This window comes from Phyllostomus hastatus, unplaced genomic scaffold (assembly GCF_019186645.2).
Source record: "Phyllostomus hastatus isolate PE091 unplaced genomic scaffold, TTU_PhHast_1.1 phas_contig_254, whole genome shotgun sequence".
Lineage (NCBI taxonomy): Eukaryota > Metazoa > Chordata > Mammalia > Chiroptera > Phyllostomidae > Phyllostomus > Phyllostomus hastatus.
In genome coordinates this window covers 8,647,243-8,664,834 of record NW_025333810.1, presented here as the reverse complement: position 1 = coordinate 8,664,834, position 17,592 = coordinate 8,647,243, and the positions used below count along the sequence as shown (strand labels likewise).

General features: G+C 51.5%; 1 protein-coding gene across 5 annotated transcripts in view; it reads left to right on the top strand.

Moving 5' to 3' along the window:
* Positions 1-17,592, top strand: part of MCC (MCC regulator of WNT signaling pathway) — a 394,500-nt gene that overhangs the window by 350,532 nt on the left and 26,376 nt on the right. For 4 of the 5 annotated variants that reach the window (XM_045837873.1, XM_045837874.1, XM_045837876.1 and 1 more), the window contains 6 exons: positions 1,942-2,088; positions 3,020-3,109; positions 4,165-4,313; positions 8,577-8,717; positions 11,117-11,220; positions 14,282-14,465. In XM_045837873.1, coding sequence (XP_045693829.1) covers positions 1,942-2,088; positions 3,020-3,109; positions 4,165-4,313; positions 8,577-8,717; positions 11,117-11,220; positions 14,282-14,465 — 815 coding nt within the window. The remainder of the gene's footprint in view (positions 1-1,941; positions 2,089-3,019; positions 3,110-4,164; positions 4,314-8,576; positions 8,718-11,116; positions 11,221-14,281; positions 14,466-17,592) is intronic. The other variant, XM_045837875.1, reaches the window with a different exon arrangement.

Sequence of the window (17,592 nt, the reverse complement as noted above, 5' to 3'; positions counted from 1 at the left end):
GTATTTATTTAAAAGCAAGATGAGTGGGCCAGTTGGGATTCTAGGAACAGACCACTGATTGTGTTGCAAATGATTCAGACACTCTTTAGATCTTGGAGTGGTGTTAACATTGTTCATTATTCAGGACCTCAGTAGACTCTCATGGCAGAAGAAATTGAAATCCGTGGTTTTCACCAGGGAGGTTGCCCAGTGCCAGGAAGCTACCTGGGCCCTGCTTCGTTGGGAGGGATCCACGCTATAGCCATTCTTGGTTCCCAGGGCACATTGCACAGTGAGCCCTGCACTCTCTCACCAGCAGTACCATTTGGCTGTGGCAGGTGTGGATTTTCTGGTCTCTAAATTCTTTTGAGCTCAGTCCTGTGTCTGGTGTGTTACAAGATCGACACGTGTTTCCATCAACCCTCAGTCACTGGAAGAAGCCGCAGCAGAGCATTAGGCACCTTTTAGCTGTTTCACTATTGAATGCAGTTTGCTCTGAGGGGATTTTCCTATTTGGTTTCTAATATGTTGATGAATTATTGAAATTTCAATTACTTTTGGTTCCCAATTTAGCAGGATGGAGACATCCAGGAGACTTAGTATGAAAGCTTTCCAGTTGCTTTTAGAAAAGGGTTTGTCTGGAGGGGTTTTGGCGCCGGGCTGGGAGGGGTGAGGCTCTGCTCCTCCCGGGTCTGGGACCAAAGTGCCCCGTGGCCTTGGAAGTCCCTTCGTTCAATTCAGTGCTGCTCCAGGTGTGGGCCCCCGACTGGGAGCATCACCGCCATCTCCCAGGAGCCTGTTAGATATGCAGGTTCCTGGGGTTTGTCCCCATCTACCCAGCATCCCTGAGGCAGGATTCTGTGTTTTTAACAAGCTATGGGGCACTCTGGCACACCTACAAGTTTGGAAGCCCTGCCTTAGATGCCCTGGGGCCAGTTCTTCCAGCAGGGCCTGCCACCCATTTGTAAGGGCCCATGGATGCTGTAGTCAGTTTGCCCTTTAAGCTAGACATTGTAGCTGATGATCAAGGTCGCCAGAAAGGACATTTTCTACCAACCCCCTTCACTTTACTTCGAACACTTTTCCCTTTGTCACTGAGCCGTAGCCATAGGGAAGCAGGATTCGGACATTGAAATTCTGTGCAGGTTAATGTATATTCTACAGGTCATTCAAAGGGCCCTGTCTTTCACTGTCACACAAAAGCACTGTTTAGATATTCCTTCCCACTGCCCCAGGGACAATCTCATCTCCAAGTCCCTGGGGAAGAGCTGAGAGTGCCACCCCTGTCTCTGCACCGTAGCCTCGCCTCCCGCCAGTTCAGCCTCTCACCCGCCCCACGCATACGAATGACCTGCGGCTCCTCATACCCTGGTGTCACCACGATGCCTGTGCCCTTGTATGCGCTGTCCTCCCCGGCCCCGTGCCCCACACCACCCCCAGCAAAGCCAGCCCTCACTCGTCTGACGTAATCCTGTTCACCTGTAAGACTGCTCACTACCCCCACTCTCCCCCTCCCCTGATCATTTCAGATAGAGACATATTCCTCCCCTTCTCTGCTTCCTACACCTCTCTGGGTAGACACTGACAGCACTTGAGGTGCACCGGGCTGGAATTACTGGTCTGTGAGCTCCGAGGTCCCTGAGAGTGGAGATCTCATCCCGGCCTCTCAATCGGCAGCGCCCAGGACAGCATCAGGCGCGTGAGGCTGAATGAATGAACATTTGTTAAAGATGCCATTCTGCCTCTGCTGGAAGCTCCCAGTGCCTTAGATAACATCTTCACGTCATATCTGTGGGAGACCGATGCTGGCCAGTGGCAGGTCTAGTTTAAAGTACAGGGACATTTACGTGGACTCAACCAACTTAGCTTTTCAGGGAGGCTGACCTCTTAGTGTAAAGCAGTGTCCTACCATGGAACTACGGAAACCACCAGCTGTGTCTAAAGGCCTCGTTATTATTTCAGGTGCGAGAGCTTCAAACTCGACTACAGAGCGTGCAGGCCACAGGGCCCTCCAGCCCTGGCCGCCTCACTTCCACCAACCGCCCGGTCAACCCCAGCACCGGGGAGCTGAGCACGAGCAGCAGCAGCAATGACATTCCCATCGCCAAGGTGAGCTGCTGGGGACGGCAGGAACACCTCCCATCATCTGGAAGCAGGCCACTATGCAGGCATGCGATTAGCTCAGACAGCCCCAAGAGGCTTCCCCGGGGTCTCGCACTGGCCTCCTGTGCTCGAGCTGCAGGGAGAGATAACCCACTAATAGTTTTAAGTCTCTTTCAGCCTCAACCTGAACTCCAGCTCTCATTAATCAGCCGGCTGGAGTATGTCACAGCTGACAAGTCACTGTGGAGAGTGAGACGTTCTGTCAGGTTCAGCAATACTAAGGGGTGGATGAAGAGGTGCTCCCTGGGCTGAGGTGTAGCCCAGGAGGGGACGCTGAGTGATGAACCATGATTTCCTCACTCCTAGGACTGACAGCCCTGCCAGCAGAGAAATAGATATTGATGGCCAGGCCGTGGCAGTTGGGAGAAGCAGCCCCTCCCATCTTTGCTGCAGCCCCAGGCTCCTATGTTGAGTCCACCCTAGAGAGAGTATTCAAGTGATGCATCTCTCTCCCCTGGTAGCCGAGCCGGTCTCCACAATAAGATTGGTTCTCAGCCATCAAGTTCAATGAGTCAGGCCACAACAGTGTTTCCCAACCAGAAGTGATTTTAGTCCCCCAAGGGGTACCTGGCAGTGTCTGGAGACAGTTTTGATGGTTACAACTGAATTGCTACTGCATCTTGTAGCTAGAAGCCAGGGACACTGCTGAACATCCTACAACACACAGAACAGCCTCCACAACAAAGAATATCCAACCCCAAATGTCAGTAGTGCTGAGGGTAAAAAGCCCCAGGTTACGTGAAGGGTATAAAAATTGGACAAGTGAGTTGTTTTTAAGATGTTAACCAGTTCCGTTGCCATGGTGAACCGGTGGTCCTGGATAAACAGTGTGAATGGTTTATCTGCAGGGTGATAATTTGCTGTTTTGCTTTTTAAGATTGCCGAGAGGGTGAAGCTGTCAAAGACCAGGTCTGAATCTTCATCATCCGATCGACCAATCTTGGGCTCAGAAATCAGCAGCATCGGGGTGAGTGTCCTCAAGAAGCAAGGCGAGAAAGTCCCCACAGAGCGGCAGGACAGTGGCTAGGAGATGATGGAAAAACTTCTCAAGTTCACCTCCAGCAAACCGGTTAATTATACTAATAAATCATACCTGATTTCCTTCCAAAGAGTCAGATTAAAATGTATAGTGTTTTCCACATGGTGAATTACTTTTTTAGCTTTAAGGGAGATGTTTTTCCTCTACTAGAGACCATTCAGAGTGAAATGATTTAGGTCTAGTAGCTGGTGACGTAGATGAAAGTCTTGACCTATCTGCTTTATGTCACCCTGCTCCCCAGAGACTGAGCGAGTCAGGAAGCTCTAAGAGAACTGCACCTTTTGCACATCCCGCTTGAAAGGCAGCGTGCTGGCCACTGGGGATGGATGCTGCCTTTGAAGGATAGCCCAGTGCTGTGACAGACCAGAACCTTCTAGCCTGGTACCATACCAGAGTGTCCGTGTGTAGAGTCTGCAGACCTCCTAGGGCTGTAAGCTGGTGGATGGAGGAAAGGCAGTAGTTTTAGTTCTCTGGGGGATACCTTTTAGGATTGGGGGTGAGGTTAGAAGGGCCAGCTGTGTGATCTGTAAGGCTGGAGAGAGCCCGGGTAGCGCTTTTAAGGCCCTGATTCAGATTCTGCACTGAGCAAAAATTGCATGCATCAAGATTCCATGCCAGATTTAAGATATGAAATGAAAGGATCTCCTTGGCTATAGCACCGGAGACGAGGGCCTGGAGTGGCAGGGGCTCAGGAAGGGGGAAGGGAGTCCAGGCTCTGCTCCAATCCAGAATGTCTGTATCGGGAGACTGCAGCTGTGTTTTGATCCTGTTTGTGTATTGCTTTCACATCACACAGTTAGAATTGTGTAGAATTTTTATGCTAGAATTGTATTGCACAAACTGAGAAAGATCAGGGTAACCATCTCCTGGTGCCTGGTCCTCAGGAATAGAAGCTTTCAATTGTTCTGCATGCACAGCATGCCTGGGGATCAGTGTCCCTGAAGTGACACTATCCAGAGGGGGATTAATGCTCACCTGTGCAGGTATCCAGCAGCGTGGCAGAACACCTGGCTCACTCTCTTCAGGACTGCTCCAACATCCAGGAGATCTTCCAGACGCTCTACTCACACGGGTCTGCCATCTCCGAAAGCAAAATCAGAGAGTTCGAGGTGGAAACAGAACGCTTGAATAGGTAAGAAGAAATCCTGTGTAGTTGAGTGGTGGGGGGAGCAGCCTTCCCTCCCCTTTGCGAAGATCGACTGGAGTGGGCTCTTGCGTCGTGGCACAGTGATGCTGCCACCGGCTGCCAGGCCGGTGGGTGGGAGTCTGTACCATCTTGCTCGTCTCAGGGGCTTACAGCAAGCAGTCTGGGCTGGCGTCATGCGTGGGAGACCGGACTCAAATGCACAGGGCCTTGTCCTTAAAAGGACCCCACACTTGCTTTACTGCTCTTCTTGTGCCGTTTTCAAGTCTTAATAACTTACGCACTCGGGGCCCCACTTTTTCATTTGGCACTGTTCCTCAGAAACCTTGTTGTAACTCCTGGAGCAGTTCACACAGACTGACGAGTAGGTTGGGATGACAAGATGGAGGCCAAGTGTGCGGGCCTGGGCTGCCGAGAGAAGTTCGGGGATGTAGAGTCAGCATCCCTGGGGTGCGAGGAGGCACCCAGAACCAGCGGAGGCAACCTGATAGAGGCATTCCTGGGACTAAACAAGCCTTCTGGTCTGACCCTCCCTGCTCTCACTGAGGGTCGCCTAATTTCATTTATGGTTTTAACAAATGTGCACACCTCTCTGTTGCTGTATGCTGTCTGTCTTAGAATAGTTTTACCATGTACCCAGTTTTACGGATTCTTCCCCAGTTTCATGACAGAAGTCGTCTTGACTTTGCCCCCCACCTCGGGCAAAGCCGGGCTTATGTGTCATTCCGGCAGTGAGAGACAGCTGCTGGAAAAGGCAAGGAAGGACCAGGGCCCACCCGGGTAACCGCTTTGAATCAGCATCGCCCCACAGTGGCAGAGTGGACGCTGAATCTCACCCCAGTGCGGCGTGGCTGCCCCGACCTACCAGGTCGGGGCAGAGCACAGTGGCAGAGCACAGTACGCACTGGAAAGGCCTATGAGCTCACCCGGGAGAAACGCAGATGCCTTTCCCCATACAGCAGTGCTTAATGCCACTCCCCTTGTGTGTGGCAAACCTGAATAAATTGAATTACTGTGTTAGTCCTCCCTGATTTGAAGCTGTTTAATACAGTGCTTGAGAACTAAGGAAATGTGGCAAATCTAGGTCATTTTAAATCTTGAAATTAAATGGTTTCCTTATTAAATCCAAAATACTTAAGAGTGACAATCCTGATGATTACTTTGTAGCAGGAAAGAAGCAGCCCTCTGAGTGCTGTATCACAAGCCACTGAGTGCTTGAAAATGGGAGCAGACATGCCCTTTGCAATTTAATGAAGTCGGATGCCTTCAGGGGCCCTCCGTTCAGTGAGGGCCTCCCTCTACAGACTCTGGGATTTAACAAGCCTGCTTTGTAGTTGAACTTGGGGGAGGCTCCTTTCTCTGCAATTATGTGCACCTAGGAGAGACCAAAGAAGGGGGAACTATTTGGAGCCTGTAGCTCACATTGTGGTGTTGAACAGCTCACAAAGGGCTCTCACAGACAACCTCTCAATCACCAGCTTGGGAGGGCAGAGTGGCAGTCCCATTTTGCGAAGGAGAAAGCAAGGGCTTCCACAATGAGTGACTCGCCCTAAGTGCAGAGCTGTTAATTAGCCTAGCCAAAAGTCCAAGCCCTGCCCTTTGACCTTACCTCCATTATCCTCTCTGGGATCAGAGCTGCAGCTACAATATGGGAGTCCTTAGAAATAATCTAACAGGATGCCCTCACATCTGTTATTATTTAACTACCTATCGCAAAGTTGGAGGCCTCTTACACTCCAAAAAATGACAGCCTTTAACTGTGTGTGGGGGGCGGGGGAGTGGGGGAGCAGGGTCATACCTAATTAAAAATGCTTCCTCATTTAACCACTGTGTTAAGCACCTACTCTGTGCTAGGCTGTTTGGTGTACAAAGGGAAGTATGACAGACAAGGTCCCTGCTCTGATGGATCTTGTGATCTCTTAGGGCGCTAGGCGAAAAGCAATCAAGGTCACAGGAAAGTTCCAGGTAGATAGGACACTGCGGTAGAGCAACAAGGAGGGCTGGTGTTTCTAGTAGTAGCCAGGGAAAGCATCTCTGAAAAGGGAATGTTTAGGTTGAGATTTTAAGGGGGGAAAGGAGCACCCCTGTGACAAAGTAAGAATTGTCTTGCGGGCCAACTCATCCACCTCAAGGCTGGAAGCACGTTGGCATGAAGTAGGAACTGCCCGAGGCCCGTGGAGCTAACCCAGAGTGAGTGTGAGGAGGGCTGCCGTGAGATAAGGGGGCAGAAGAGTCAGGGCTGGGTGGGAGGTGGATTTGGAGGCCACGGACGAACTTTACTGTTTATTCTAAGTGTCATTCAAAGTTGTGGAAGGGCTTTAAGTAGAAGGAGCAGATCTGATACAAATATTGAAAGCTCAGTCAGGTGTGAGGAATGGAAAGGGGTGGGGCAAGAGCAGAAGCAGGGAGGGTGTGCAGAGGACCGGCGTGGCCGAAATGGGGAAGATGGGGAGGGGTGGGGGTCGTCAGTGTTTGCTGGTGAAATCAGCGGAAACCGCAGCTGGTTAGATCTGGAGATGAGAGGAGGGGGTGGTCTCAAAAGAAGATTATCAAGTGACTCACCTTACGGTTGGGTGCGTGGTGGTGGCACTGACCAAGATGGAGAAGGTGGGGGAGGACGCAGTTTGGGAAAAATCAAGAGTCCCACATAGGAGTGTTAAATTTGAGGTGTCAGTATGGCACCCGAATCGGAAAATCAGGAAACCGCTGGATATGTGAGAGCGGCACTCAGGAGACGTCTGCACTGGAGAAATTCGGGAGCCTTGGGAACGTAAATGCCCGTTAAAGCCATGGCACTGGACACACCTCGCCCGGGGGGGGGCGGGGCAGGGGCATTGACAGAGGAGGGGCTGGGGACAGAGGGGCTGAGGGAATGCCAACACTCACAGGCTTCAGAGACAGTAAGGAGCCAGCAAAGGAGACAGAAGAAACAGCCTGTAAGGCAGGAAAAAAACAGGAGAGACCTGTCGCAACCCAAGGGAGGAAGGAGTGGCCTGTTCACGAGGTGTGGCCTGAGAAGGCCCGTACAATGACTTTGGCCGCATGGAGGCGTATGAGCTGGGTAAACCGTTTGACCTGATTAGTGGGGACCAAATGTTCACAGGAGCAAGTTGAAAAGTAACGAGAAAGTAGGAACTGTGTCAAGAAGCCGTAACGTGACAAGGGCAGAGAAGTATGTTCCATGACACCTTACACTGAACTGACCTTGAAGTCGTCTAAGCCTCGCAGTTGTCGTATACACTCAGTAGGCATCTCCCGTGAGGGGGAGTGTCTCCATAATCTGCTCTCATACCATATTCCTAATATGTGGTTATAGGATCAGTTCTCAAGGCTCATGGCTTCCAAGCTTAACATTTTAAGTGTCACTTGCATTTTGTGTGTGTGAAACCCTCTGTCTCTTTAAGACTTGGAAGTCAGAATTCTACAAACGAGTGTGTCCCATGGAAAATGAACCCTGGTACCTCGAGGATCAGGGTCCTGGCACAGAAAATGAGGCAGCAGAAGGCTTATGTTTTTCTGACTTTGTCACAGGCTCGCCTGCTCTGACTGTGTAGGTCTTTCTGGTTCCTGTAAAGCATGATGTTCCCACTGCCTGTCCTGCCAGTACTTAGCAGCTGCAGGAATGTCCAGCCTGGAAGGAGCTTTGGACTCACTCCGAAGTGCCTGGTCCACTTCCCATTCGGAGGCCTGTGGGGAAGTTCACATTTCACTCACTAATTCATCTTTTGCATCTGCTCTGTAGCTAGTGGTTAAGAGCACAGGACCTGGGGTCAAACTGTGTGGTTCAAACTCCAGGACAAGGTATTTAGCCTTCCTGTGCCTCTACCTCCTCTTCTGAGAAATGGGGATAATAACAAAATTCAAAGGGCTGTTGAATTTGCAAGCAAGTGCTCTGCGAATAGCAGCTGTGACTATGATGCGCTTCTCGTTGTCCCCCCGGCTATTGAAGCATCCCAGTCATGCAGCTCACGGGGCCTGAGGTCATGTGGTTTGCTGCTCTCCCTGGTTTATCCCCAGAGCACATGGTCGATGGCTGGGTGGGAAATAACTGGGTAATTCACACAGAGTTAAGTGATTTTTTAACTTACAGTTGCTTCCTTTATTGTTTCATGTTTCAGTTACATTTGCTAAAATATCTGACACACTCACTTCCTAACCTGCGTTTCCAGCCTGAATCCAGATTAGACCACTAAAATATTGGCAAGTTACTTGTGGCCCTAGTGTGAAATTGAGATTTTTCTTCCTTTGTAGCCGTATTGAACACCTCAAATCCCAAAATGACCTCCTGACAATAACCCTGGAAGAATGCAAAAGCAACGCCGAGCGGATGAGCATGCTGGTGGGCAAATACGAATCCAATGCCACAGCGCTGAGGCTGGCCCTGCAGTACAGGTGGGACACGGAGGGGCGGGGCCTCCTTCCCGTAGAAATGCATCTGTAGTAACCTTCTGCGTGAGGTAGAAAGCAGGCTTTTGAAGGCATGCTCGGGCTGGACCAGCAAACATTAGTGTGATGCATATTGAAAATCAATGACCACCCTTGTAGCAATTAGGAAAATAGGAGTAATGACCGTGGTGTTAGTAAACAGGTATGTTTCTGCCAGCGTGTTCAGCTGAAATATTATTTCACTCAGGTAACATCACTCAAAATATCAATCTTTGCATTACATATTCATTTGTGTTTCTTTCCAGTATTTGTTCATATTCACACATATTTTACATTGTTACAAATCTAGTGCATTCTATTTCTTCAACATGTTACAGTTTTGTGATGTTGGGTAATAGTCTCCATTTATTTTGAATGGCCGTGTCCCCTGTATCAAGTCTGTGTATTGTCATTTTATTTACTCATTTCTCTAAAAGACTTTTTTCACACTTTGACATGGAAAATAATTCTATGTGAATAATTTAATGCAGATAATATCCTTATTCTTTGTACCGTTTCCCTCGGGATAACATCCCTGAAGCAGGTCAAAGGACAAGAATATTTTCATGGCTCTTCGGGCGTGCTGCTGGCTTTCCCCCATAGAAACAAGCCCGTTTAAGTGCCCACGACGCACTCAATGATGAGCAGGTGGTGTAGGAGTTCACCCCTTTTATTCCTGCCCCATCAGCTGTGGAGTTTATCTATTTTTAAATGACTGCTTTTTAAATAGCTGAAAAGCTCTGCTTTATGACTGCCTTTTAGAGGTTTATTTTATTGGTGCCACTACTCAGGCGTGTTTGCCAGGAGCCCAGTGTAGTGACTATATCTCACTCTTGGCATCCTCTAAAAAGCTCAGTATTGTTTCAAGAAACATTGTTTCTTCAGAAAACAAAGTCAAACCACAGCACACAGAACCAAAGCTAGAGAGCAGTCGCACTTGTTTACAGACACACCAGAGCAAAGCGATAACCCGACTTTGATAACTCTGGAAGCAGGCTGCTCTGCACCCACATCTGCCTGTCTCCCTCGGGCACGAAGCAGTGTCCCGGCGTCTCCATACTGACAGGCGGGCGCCCTGGAGGGGAGCCGCTGCCCACACCCAGGGCTCCCGGCTGGGCCCTCTTCCTTATCTCAGTAAAGGAAGATGGAAGCAAAGGCAATCAGAAAACAGATGGCCCAATGACTAGATGCTGAGTTAAGCAATATTTCCCCCACTCAGCTGGGAGAAGCTAGTAGGTAATTTGCTTCGGGCAGAGGTTCAGTGCATCCTGTCGGGGACCGCACAGGCAGTGTGCGTGCGCCCCGCATCCTGTGCAGACACGGGTTCACATGGGGTCACCAGTGGCAATGAGAAAGGGGTCACTTTTGGTCCTCTGCCTGGTGTGCCCGTGATGGTGGGCACAAAGAAAACTAACATTTTGCCAGAGATTCTGTATTTCATGACACAGTTTGACAAGCGTCAACTAGAGCTGTGGGGATGGAGCTGTTCTCTGTCTGTGCCATCCACTATGGCTACTGCAACCAAGGAACTGAATTTTTCACTTCCTTTAACTTGCAGTTTTTCCACTTAAGTAGCCACATGTGGCTAGTGGCTGCTGTGTCAAATAGTGCAGATCTAGATCAAAACAGTCTCCTTTCTGCTCAAAACAGTCTCCTTTCTGGAGTGTAACAGTAGTGAACTATTATTGTATAATTATTATTATGTCACAGTTTTTAGGGTCAGGAACCCAGGTGGCTCTAATTCAGGGTCCCTTACAGGGTTCTGGTGAAGCCATCCACCAGGACTGTCATCAGAACCTTTAACTGTGCCTGGCGGCTCATTCACATGGCTGTGAGGTGGAGTCCTCAGCCCGCCACTGGCTGTCCGCCAGAAGCCTTAGCTTCTCACCCCATGGGCCTCCTGTGAGGCTGCTTGAGTGTCTTCACGACAGGGCCTCCTCCAGAGAGGGTGAAAAAGGGCAGGGCGAGAGTGACCGAGACGGAAGTCACAGAGCTTTTAACAATCCAGTCCTGGCTGCAACATGCCACCCCTGCTGCCGTATTCTTTTGGTCACCCAGACCAGCCCTGGTGCAGCGTGGGTGCCAGCACCGCAGGCTGCAGTACCTTTCCCTTGCAGCACATCGTGCAGAGGGCAACAAACTTGCCTCTCCCACGTGTGTGGTGTCTTGTATTTTTCTAGATGCTAGTTTAAAGCGAAAAGGTGGGGGTGGGGCACAACTCAGCAGAGCACGTCCTGGCCCTGTCCAGGGTGTTTCTGTGCTGACAGGGCGGCCAGGCTGAGAAGTGGATCTGGAGTGGGTGGGGCGGCCCTGCGGAGAAGGGGCCCGTGTTTGCCACAGCTGAGGCGCTCGTGCTTGTGTTTCAGCGAGCAGTGCATAGAAGCCTACGAGCTCCTCCTGGCCCTGGCTGAGAGCGAGCAGAGCCTCATCCTGGGGCAGTTCCGGGCGGCCGGCGTGGGGTCCTCCCCGGGTAAGTGTGGCCCGAGCCCCTGCCCCTCTTCCTTCTTCGGCTCTGCTGCCCCCATCCCAGCTGTGGGCACCCGAGCACTGCCCCGCAGCGTGGAACTCACTTCTCCAGTGTTTTTCATGTTCCCCTCATGACTGAGTGAGTAAATTGTTTATGTTGAATGCAGCAGGAACTGGAGTGGTGAATCACTCATATGTTCCAGCAGACCCACCCTCTTAGGAAGCACCTCCTCCCAGGCCGGCAGGAGGGCCAGGCAGAGCGGGAGGCCCTCCTCCAGGGCGAGAGGGACGGCTGTGCCAGGCTTCTCTCTGTGCTGCTGCCCACTCGGACTGTGCTCGCCTTGCGGCTGTAGTTGGCTGCACTTTTTCTCCAGGTTTCTCCCTTCGGGTAGTTTTGAAGCATGAGTGTCCTCCTGCCCTGTGTGCAGGTGTCCCGTGTGCGCAGAGGAAGTGGTTTCCCGCTGCTCTCAGGAGCTCCCTGGACTGCTCGCCCCACGCCTGGCCCTGAGGCGGAGCGGTGCTGTGCACCCGCCCCCCCATCTCCCCACCCCATAGTCCCAGGTCCTTTTGGCCTCATTTGTTCCTCCAGACCTGCGCTGCTCCCCACTTCTGTCCCTCAATTTTAAGTAACTAGAAGGGAGGGAGTATTAATTGGAAAAGACACAAGTGTGGCATCCTGATTAGCGACATTCGCTAAAACTTCACCAGTGACTGCGGACCTGGTCCTTGCAGTAACGGGAGGAGGTCTGCCGCAGACATGGTGCGTGAGAAGGAAGGGAGATCCAGGGAGAAAGGGGGACCCCTCAGTGCTCAGGCCTGGAGCCTACGCTTTACAACAGCAGCTTCTTTGGAGAAGTAACAGCAAGTAGACAGAAATCTGAAGGGACTGGATCACTTCTTAGCCAGAGATGGGTGCTGGTATGTGTGCATAGACCAGGGGGCCTCAGCCATGGGTACCAGGCCATCAGTCAGAGGCTGGCTTTTCTTTTTTTAAGATTTTATTTATTTATTTTTTAGAGAGAGGGCAAAGGAGAGAGAAAGGGAGGGAGAGAAACATTGATGTGCAAGAGCTACATCGATTGGTTGCCTCTTGCACACCCCTAACTGGAGACCTGGCCCACAACCCTAGCATGTGCCCTGACCAGGAATCAAACTGGCAGCCTTTTGGTTCAAAGGCCAACCCTCAGTCCACTGAGCCACACCAGCCAGGGCAAGGACTGGCTTCTCTTTAAGAGCTATGAGACACGCCTGGCAAAGGTCACCATCAGGGCACCTCCGGAATGAATCCCTCCCATCTTTGCCAGCAACTCCCCCACCCTTGTCTAGGGTCTGGCTTTTGCACGGAACATGTGCATATTTTTTCTCCTTCGGTTTTGACATGTGCAGGGATCTGAAGCAAGTCGAAAGGAAAGGAAGTGTCCTGGGCATTAATTTCCTGCTTTATATCCAGCTTGCACAGCGGGGCAGCCGGCCCCCGTGTGTGCGGGTGACCGTCCTCCACGCCCCGCTCAGCATTTCCTAATAGTATTGCCATCTCAGCCCAGAAGTAGAAGCTCTGCCAGCATTTCCATTAGAAACCTCATTTTTCAGGGTCTTTTAACTGAACTGTAAAACTTTATTCCTCATATTAAACAGATACTAAACTGATCTTGGCCCGCTGTCAGGTTTTTTAATATATGTATTAAGAAAACCGATCAATTAAAGGGGGAAAAAATCAATCATCTTATTTCCAGTTTGTATAGGAGGAATGTTTTAAACTGCTTTGTCCTTGAAAGGTACCTTTTATTGGGCTTGTGTCTACTCATCACAGTTACTTGGTAGGAGCTGGAAAATGTTTTATTTGTGGAAGGAAGAAAGGTGTGGAGGTTTTGAGAGAAACGGCCTGAGGGAGGCCCGGGAACCTGAGCCTGCAGGGTGTGCGCACCTACGCTTCCCCCCACTCTCCAGGAGGCTGAGAGGTGGCTTATTTTTTAGTCCTTCCCTGGACACTTCACTCTCCCATCCTGCTGACAGGCCCTGAAGGGCTATATAGTTGCACCGCAAAGCAGGGCTAGTTTGTGACATTTACCCATAGTGCCACTTATTGTGGGTTTTTTCTTTGTCTCTTGGTTGACAGTGCAGGCGCCGGGTAAGTTCACTGTGGATGTATTAGACAGGTGCTTTTTAAACCGTGCCCTGGGAGCTACAGGAGTTTCTTTGGGCCTCAGCAGTGGGCTTGGCGGGGGTGGAGCGGCCACAGAATGAAGTGGCCACCCCTGGCCACTTCGGCCAGTTCCACATTTACTATTTTTGTATATTAGGCTCTGGCGTAAGGTTTTCATTGACAATATTTGGAAGGCCGTGCATCTAGGCTGTAGAGAAGGCAATCTGGTTGACCTGTCGGACCAGTACAGTTTTTAAAATGCAACAAGAAGGTGAAGCTCTGGGCCAGGGGATTCACTGGCTTCGGGTGGGCGTCCTCCACCCCGGACCTCTGGCTGCAGCCCAGCTGCCTGGCCCCTGGAGGCACAGAGCTGCCACTGGCCACGACAGACCCAAGACAGAGAGGTCAGGGATAGTGTCAGCACAGAAAATGCAGGGCCAATCTGAAGTTCCCACTTTAACCATTAGGTTTGTCACCGTTGCCCATGCGAAGCTCTAACCAAAACCATGGGCTCGGGAAATACAACCCAGTTTTCCCTCAGGCTGTCCCTGCAGTCCTTCACAAGGACATGCCCACATGGGGAAGAGCGGCCAAGCAGTTGGCTTGTAACTGGGTGGGAGGAGAAGCCAGGAGCCTCGATAATTAGAAAATCCTAGCATGGTAGAGCTGGAAACAGGCCTCAGAGGTCACATCGGCCAACCCTTCCTTTGCTGACAAGGACAGCGGAGCCGGAGCAGAGGAATGCTTTCCTGAGAACAGCCTCTGAGTGACAGAGCCGGGCCCAGAGCACGGCCATCCACTGCTGCCTCTCCACCAGGCCTCCGCTACCCCTCCACCGAGTAACTGAGAAGTGATCCCCCACGCTTGTTCCCAGGCTTGTCTCACCTGGATCTGTGTTCATTAATCCATCGCCTTCTCTCAGGAGACCAGTCAGGGGATGAAAACATCACTCAGATGCTCAAGCGTGCGCACGACTGCCGGAAGACGGCTGAGAATGCAGCCAAGGCCCTGCTCCTGAAGCTGGACGGCAGCTGCGGGGGCGCCTTTGCCGTGGCCGGCTGCAGCGTGCAGCCCTGGGAGAGCCTGTCCTCCAACAGCCACACCAGGTAATGCTCGGCCTGTCTGCGGCGAGAGGGGAGGGGCTGTGTCCTGCCCTCTGCTCACTGGGCTCCGCAGGCAGGGACCCTGGCCTCTGCGGCCTGCTGCATCTGGGGAGGAGTTGGAGAAGCAGTGTGGAGAGCTTCTCATTTGGCCTTCTCATTTGTGGAAACTGCAGCCCAGGGAAAAGGGGATGTTTGTTCAAAAACAGTGGCGGGCATGGAACCCACACCCACCTTCCTGTCAGGGGCTCTTTCTCCTGTTTTTCTTCCGTCCTCCACTTCTTTACAGTTCTCCATTTCCTAGAAGCATCCCGGGCATCTACTGGCTGCAAAGGGTCCCTAATCACCCGAAGCCCGTACCACTGCATCGTGTCCCAGCCTCTCTCTCCTCCCTTTGTCTTGCGCCTCTGTCTTTGGTCAGCTGCTCTCAGGCAGTAGTAGCAGCCCCCTCTGTCTCATCTCTGTCTCTCAGAGCGACACCATATTCCTAGCATGTGCTTATTTAACACGTACTTAATCATGAATCTGAGTTCAAGTTTGCGAATATAGAAAACTGAAGTGAGTTCTTGAAAAAGACGAGGAGAAAAGCCATGGAGACCCACTAAGTATAATTTGCTGAAGCTTTTGGATTCTTTTCGATGGGGGCCAATGAAACCTGTCTAGTGATCTCACTTCTTGCCACCGAAGCCCTAAAGATGTGAATGCCTTCCATGTGTATACCAGTTCTCGGTCTAGGAAGGTCGTTGTTAGAGGTTCTTATTTGAGCACCAAATCTTAAAAGACGGGAAGGGTAAGTTGCTCCCATTTTCACAGGGGAAAAATCCTTGGCGTAGAGATAGGTAAGTGACTTGCCTAAATAAGGTCATGGTCACAGGACTGGTAGGTAGATCAGGGGGCATCAGGACTTGAACCAGGACGTCAGCACCGAACATGTTGTTGTTTCCACCAAACCAGGGTGGGTCTCGTGTCACGGAAACACAGTGCCTCCTTGCAGGTCAGGTGACTCGAACCATGTAAGGAGAGCTTGACTCTCAAGAGCTAAAGGAGAGATACTGATGTTTTCCTGGTGCCTAAAAGCAGTTTAACTTTTCATCTTTCCCACTGGCAGGCCACAGCCATCTGCCCACGTGGCTCCATTTACCTGTCCTGCACCTGGTGCCTCAGGAAAGGGGACATTCCCATAACGCACTTGGCCAGGTGCCCGCAAACACAGGGGACTGATTTTCTCTTGACCCCAGCAACAAATGTCTTATTCAGGGAAGCACAGACTATAATTTATGTTTTTCTTAAAACCAGATTCTTCTGTCTGAACGCAGAAAGCAGATGCTCTTCTTAATGCCTCTTCCAGACGTGCATGATCTGTGATTTCCATGTTCGTCTGCAGTAGAAGGTAGTTCTTGCTCTGTCGGTGACCTTGTTCTGTCGAGTGGGTGAGCCTAGAGCTGGGTTGGCAGGAAATGCGTGCTGTTTCAGTAGCCTAGAAGGCGAGTGTTTCAGATTTTTGCACACACCTTCCCTACCCCAAAAATAATTTTGTTGTTTTAATCCAAATCAGAGACAAATTCGGCAGGAGTGGAAACTCGCACCATCCATTCAGTGGAAATGCTGGTTTTGAATGTGTTAGCACTACTTTAACATACAGATGAGCCTTGATTTTGAGGCAGTTTTCTTAGAGACACTTAATTTTAGGTGAAGTACCTCTTCAGCTTGTGATCAGTTCAGCACCTGGCCTCCCCTTTCAAGGACGACCTCACTGAAGAGCAGCCCCGAACAAACGGTGGTCTCGAACGGGGCTTCCCATCGAAGCACAGAGGACTCGAGCTCGATTCCACGCTGCTCTCCTGAAGAGTCCACTTCCGCCCTGCCATCCGAGCCCGAGCCGCGCGGGCACAGGAGCGCGCACACGGGGCTTTCACGCGCATCCTGCCTCTGAGGTTGTGACGCGGCGGGACGACGCAATGCCACACACGGGCGCAGAAGCCACTGGCCCCTTTCATAACCGTAATAACGCACTTTGTCTGCAACCGCTGTCACCCCAGTGTGACAGCATGGTGCTCCGGCGCCTGCTCACATGTCCTCGCCGCCTGCTCACACGTCCTCGCCGCTGACCTGGGAGGTTCTGTGGGAACGAGGGACAGAGCTGACATGCTTTTTCTTTTCTTTAAGACCTAACTTCCTGACTTCGGAAGAGTGAAATGGTTGTTGCAAAAATAAATAACTGAAACCAAGCATTACATAAAGTTCTCCGTGTTGCGGCCTTCCCTGGGAAGGACACTCACACAGTCTGGGGAGTATTTCCACAGACGGAACTGTTCATTTTCTATCAGTGAAGACCTCTGGCTGCCAGCAACAGAAAGGGCCAAACAGCTGGAGCGAAGAGAGGTCTTGCTGGAAGGACATTTATCGGATCTGCCACGCAGGAGCTGCGTCCGAGGCTGACGGCAGGAGACTGTGATGAGACTGAGCCTCGGCAGACAGGCCCACGCACAGCCGGGCCAGACCGCATCCAGCTGTGCGGCCTGACCCCCCCACACTGGCTTTCATCCCCTCCCTCTGCAGGCAGGCTCCCTGGCAGCAGATCACCACACAGCACCTGCATCTGTGTGCAGGCCGACGGGTCTCCCTGGTGTAGTGTATGAAGAGCCCGGAAGGCACAGCTTACCCAGATAGGCTTGAGTGCCTCCCCCCAGCCCCCTCAGGAGCCCCACAGATGGAGAAGAGAAGGGGCAGGCCCCAAAAGAAGAGAGAAGGAGTGTACGTGGCAGAACAAAACACGGCGTCTTTGAAAATAGGACCCCGTCTGATTTTCAGGCTCACAGGGTTCCTGTCACGTGGACTCTCCTGAAACTTGCTTTCCTCTTCACATTGTCTGTCAGACCTCTTTCCACCTGTCCTCCTCCTCAGTGGCCGCACAGTTCTCCTTCAGACAGCAATCCATTGTGCATTTGAACAGCTTCCTCCTGGTGAGTGTTCGTGTCCAGCTTTTCACCCTGGGGACACTCTGCAGCTACCGTCCCAGTGCGCTGACCAGAGGTGATGGATGTCCAGCAGCCTTCCGTGCGTGGTCCAGTTACTCCACAGCCTGCGCCCGAGAGGGCCTGTTCCTCCACAGCCTCGCTAAAACTGGGTGCCA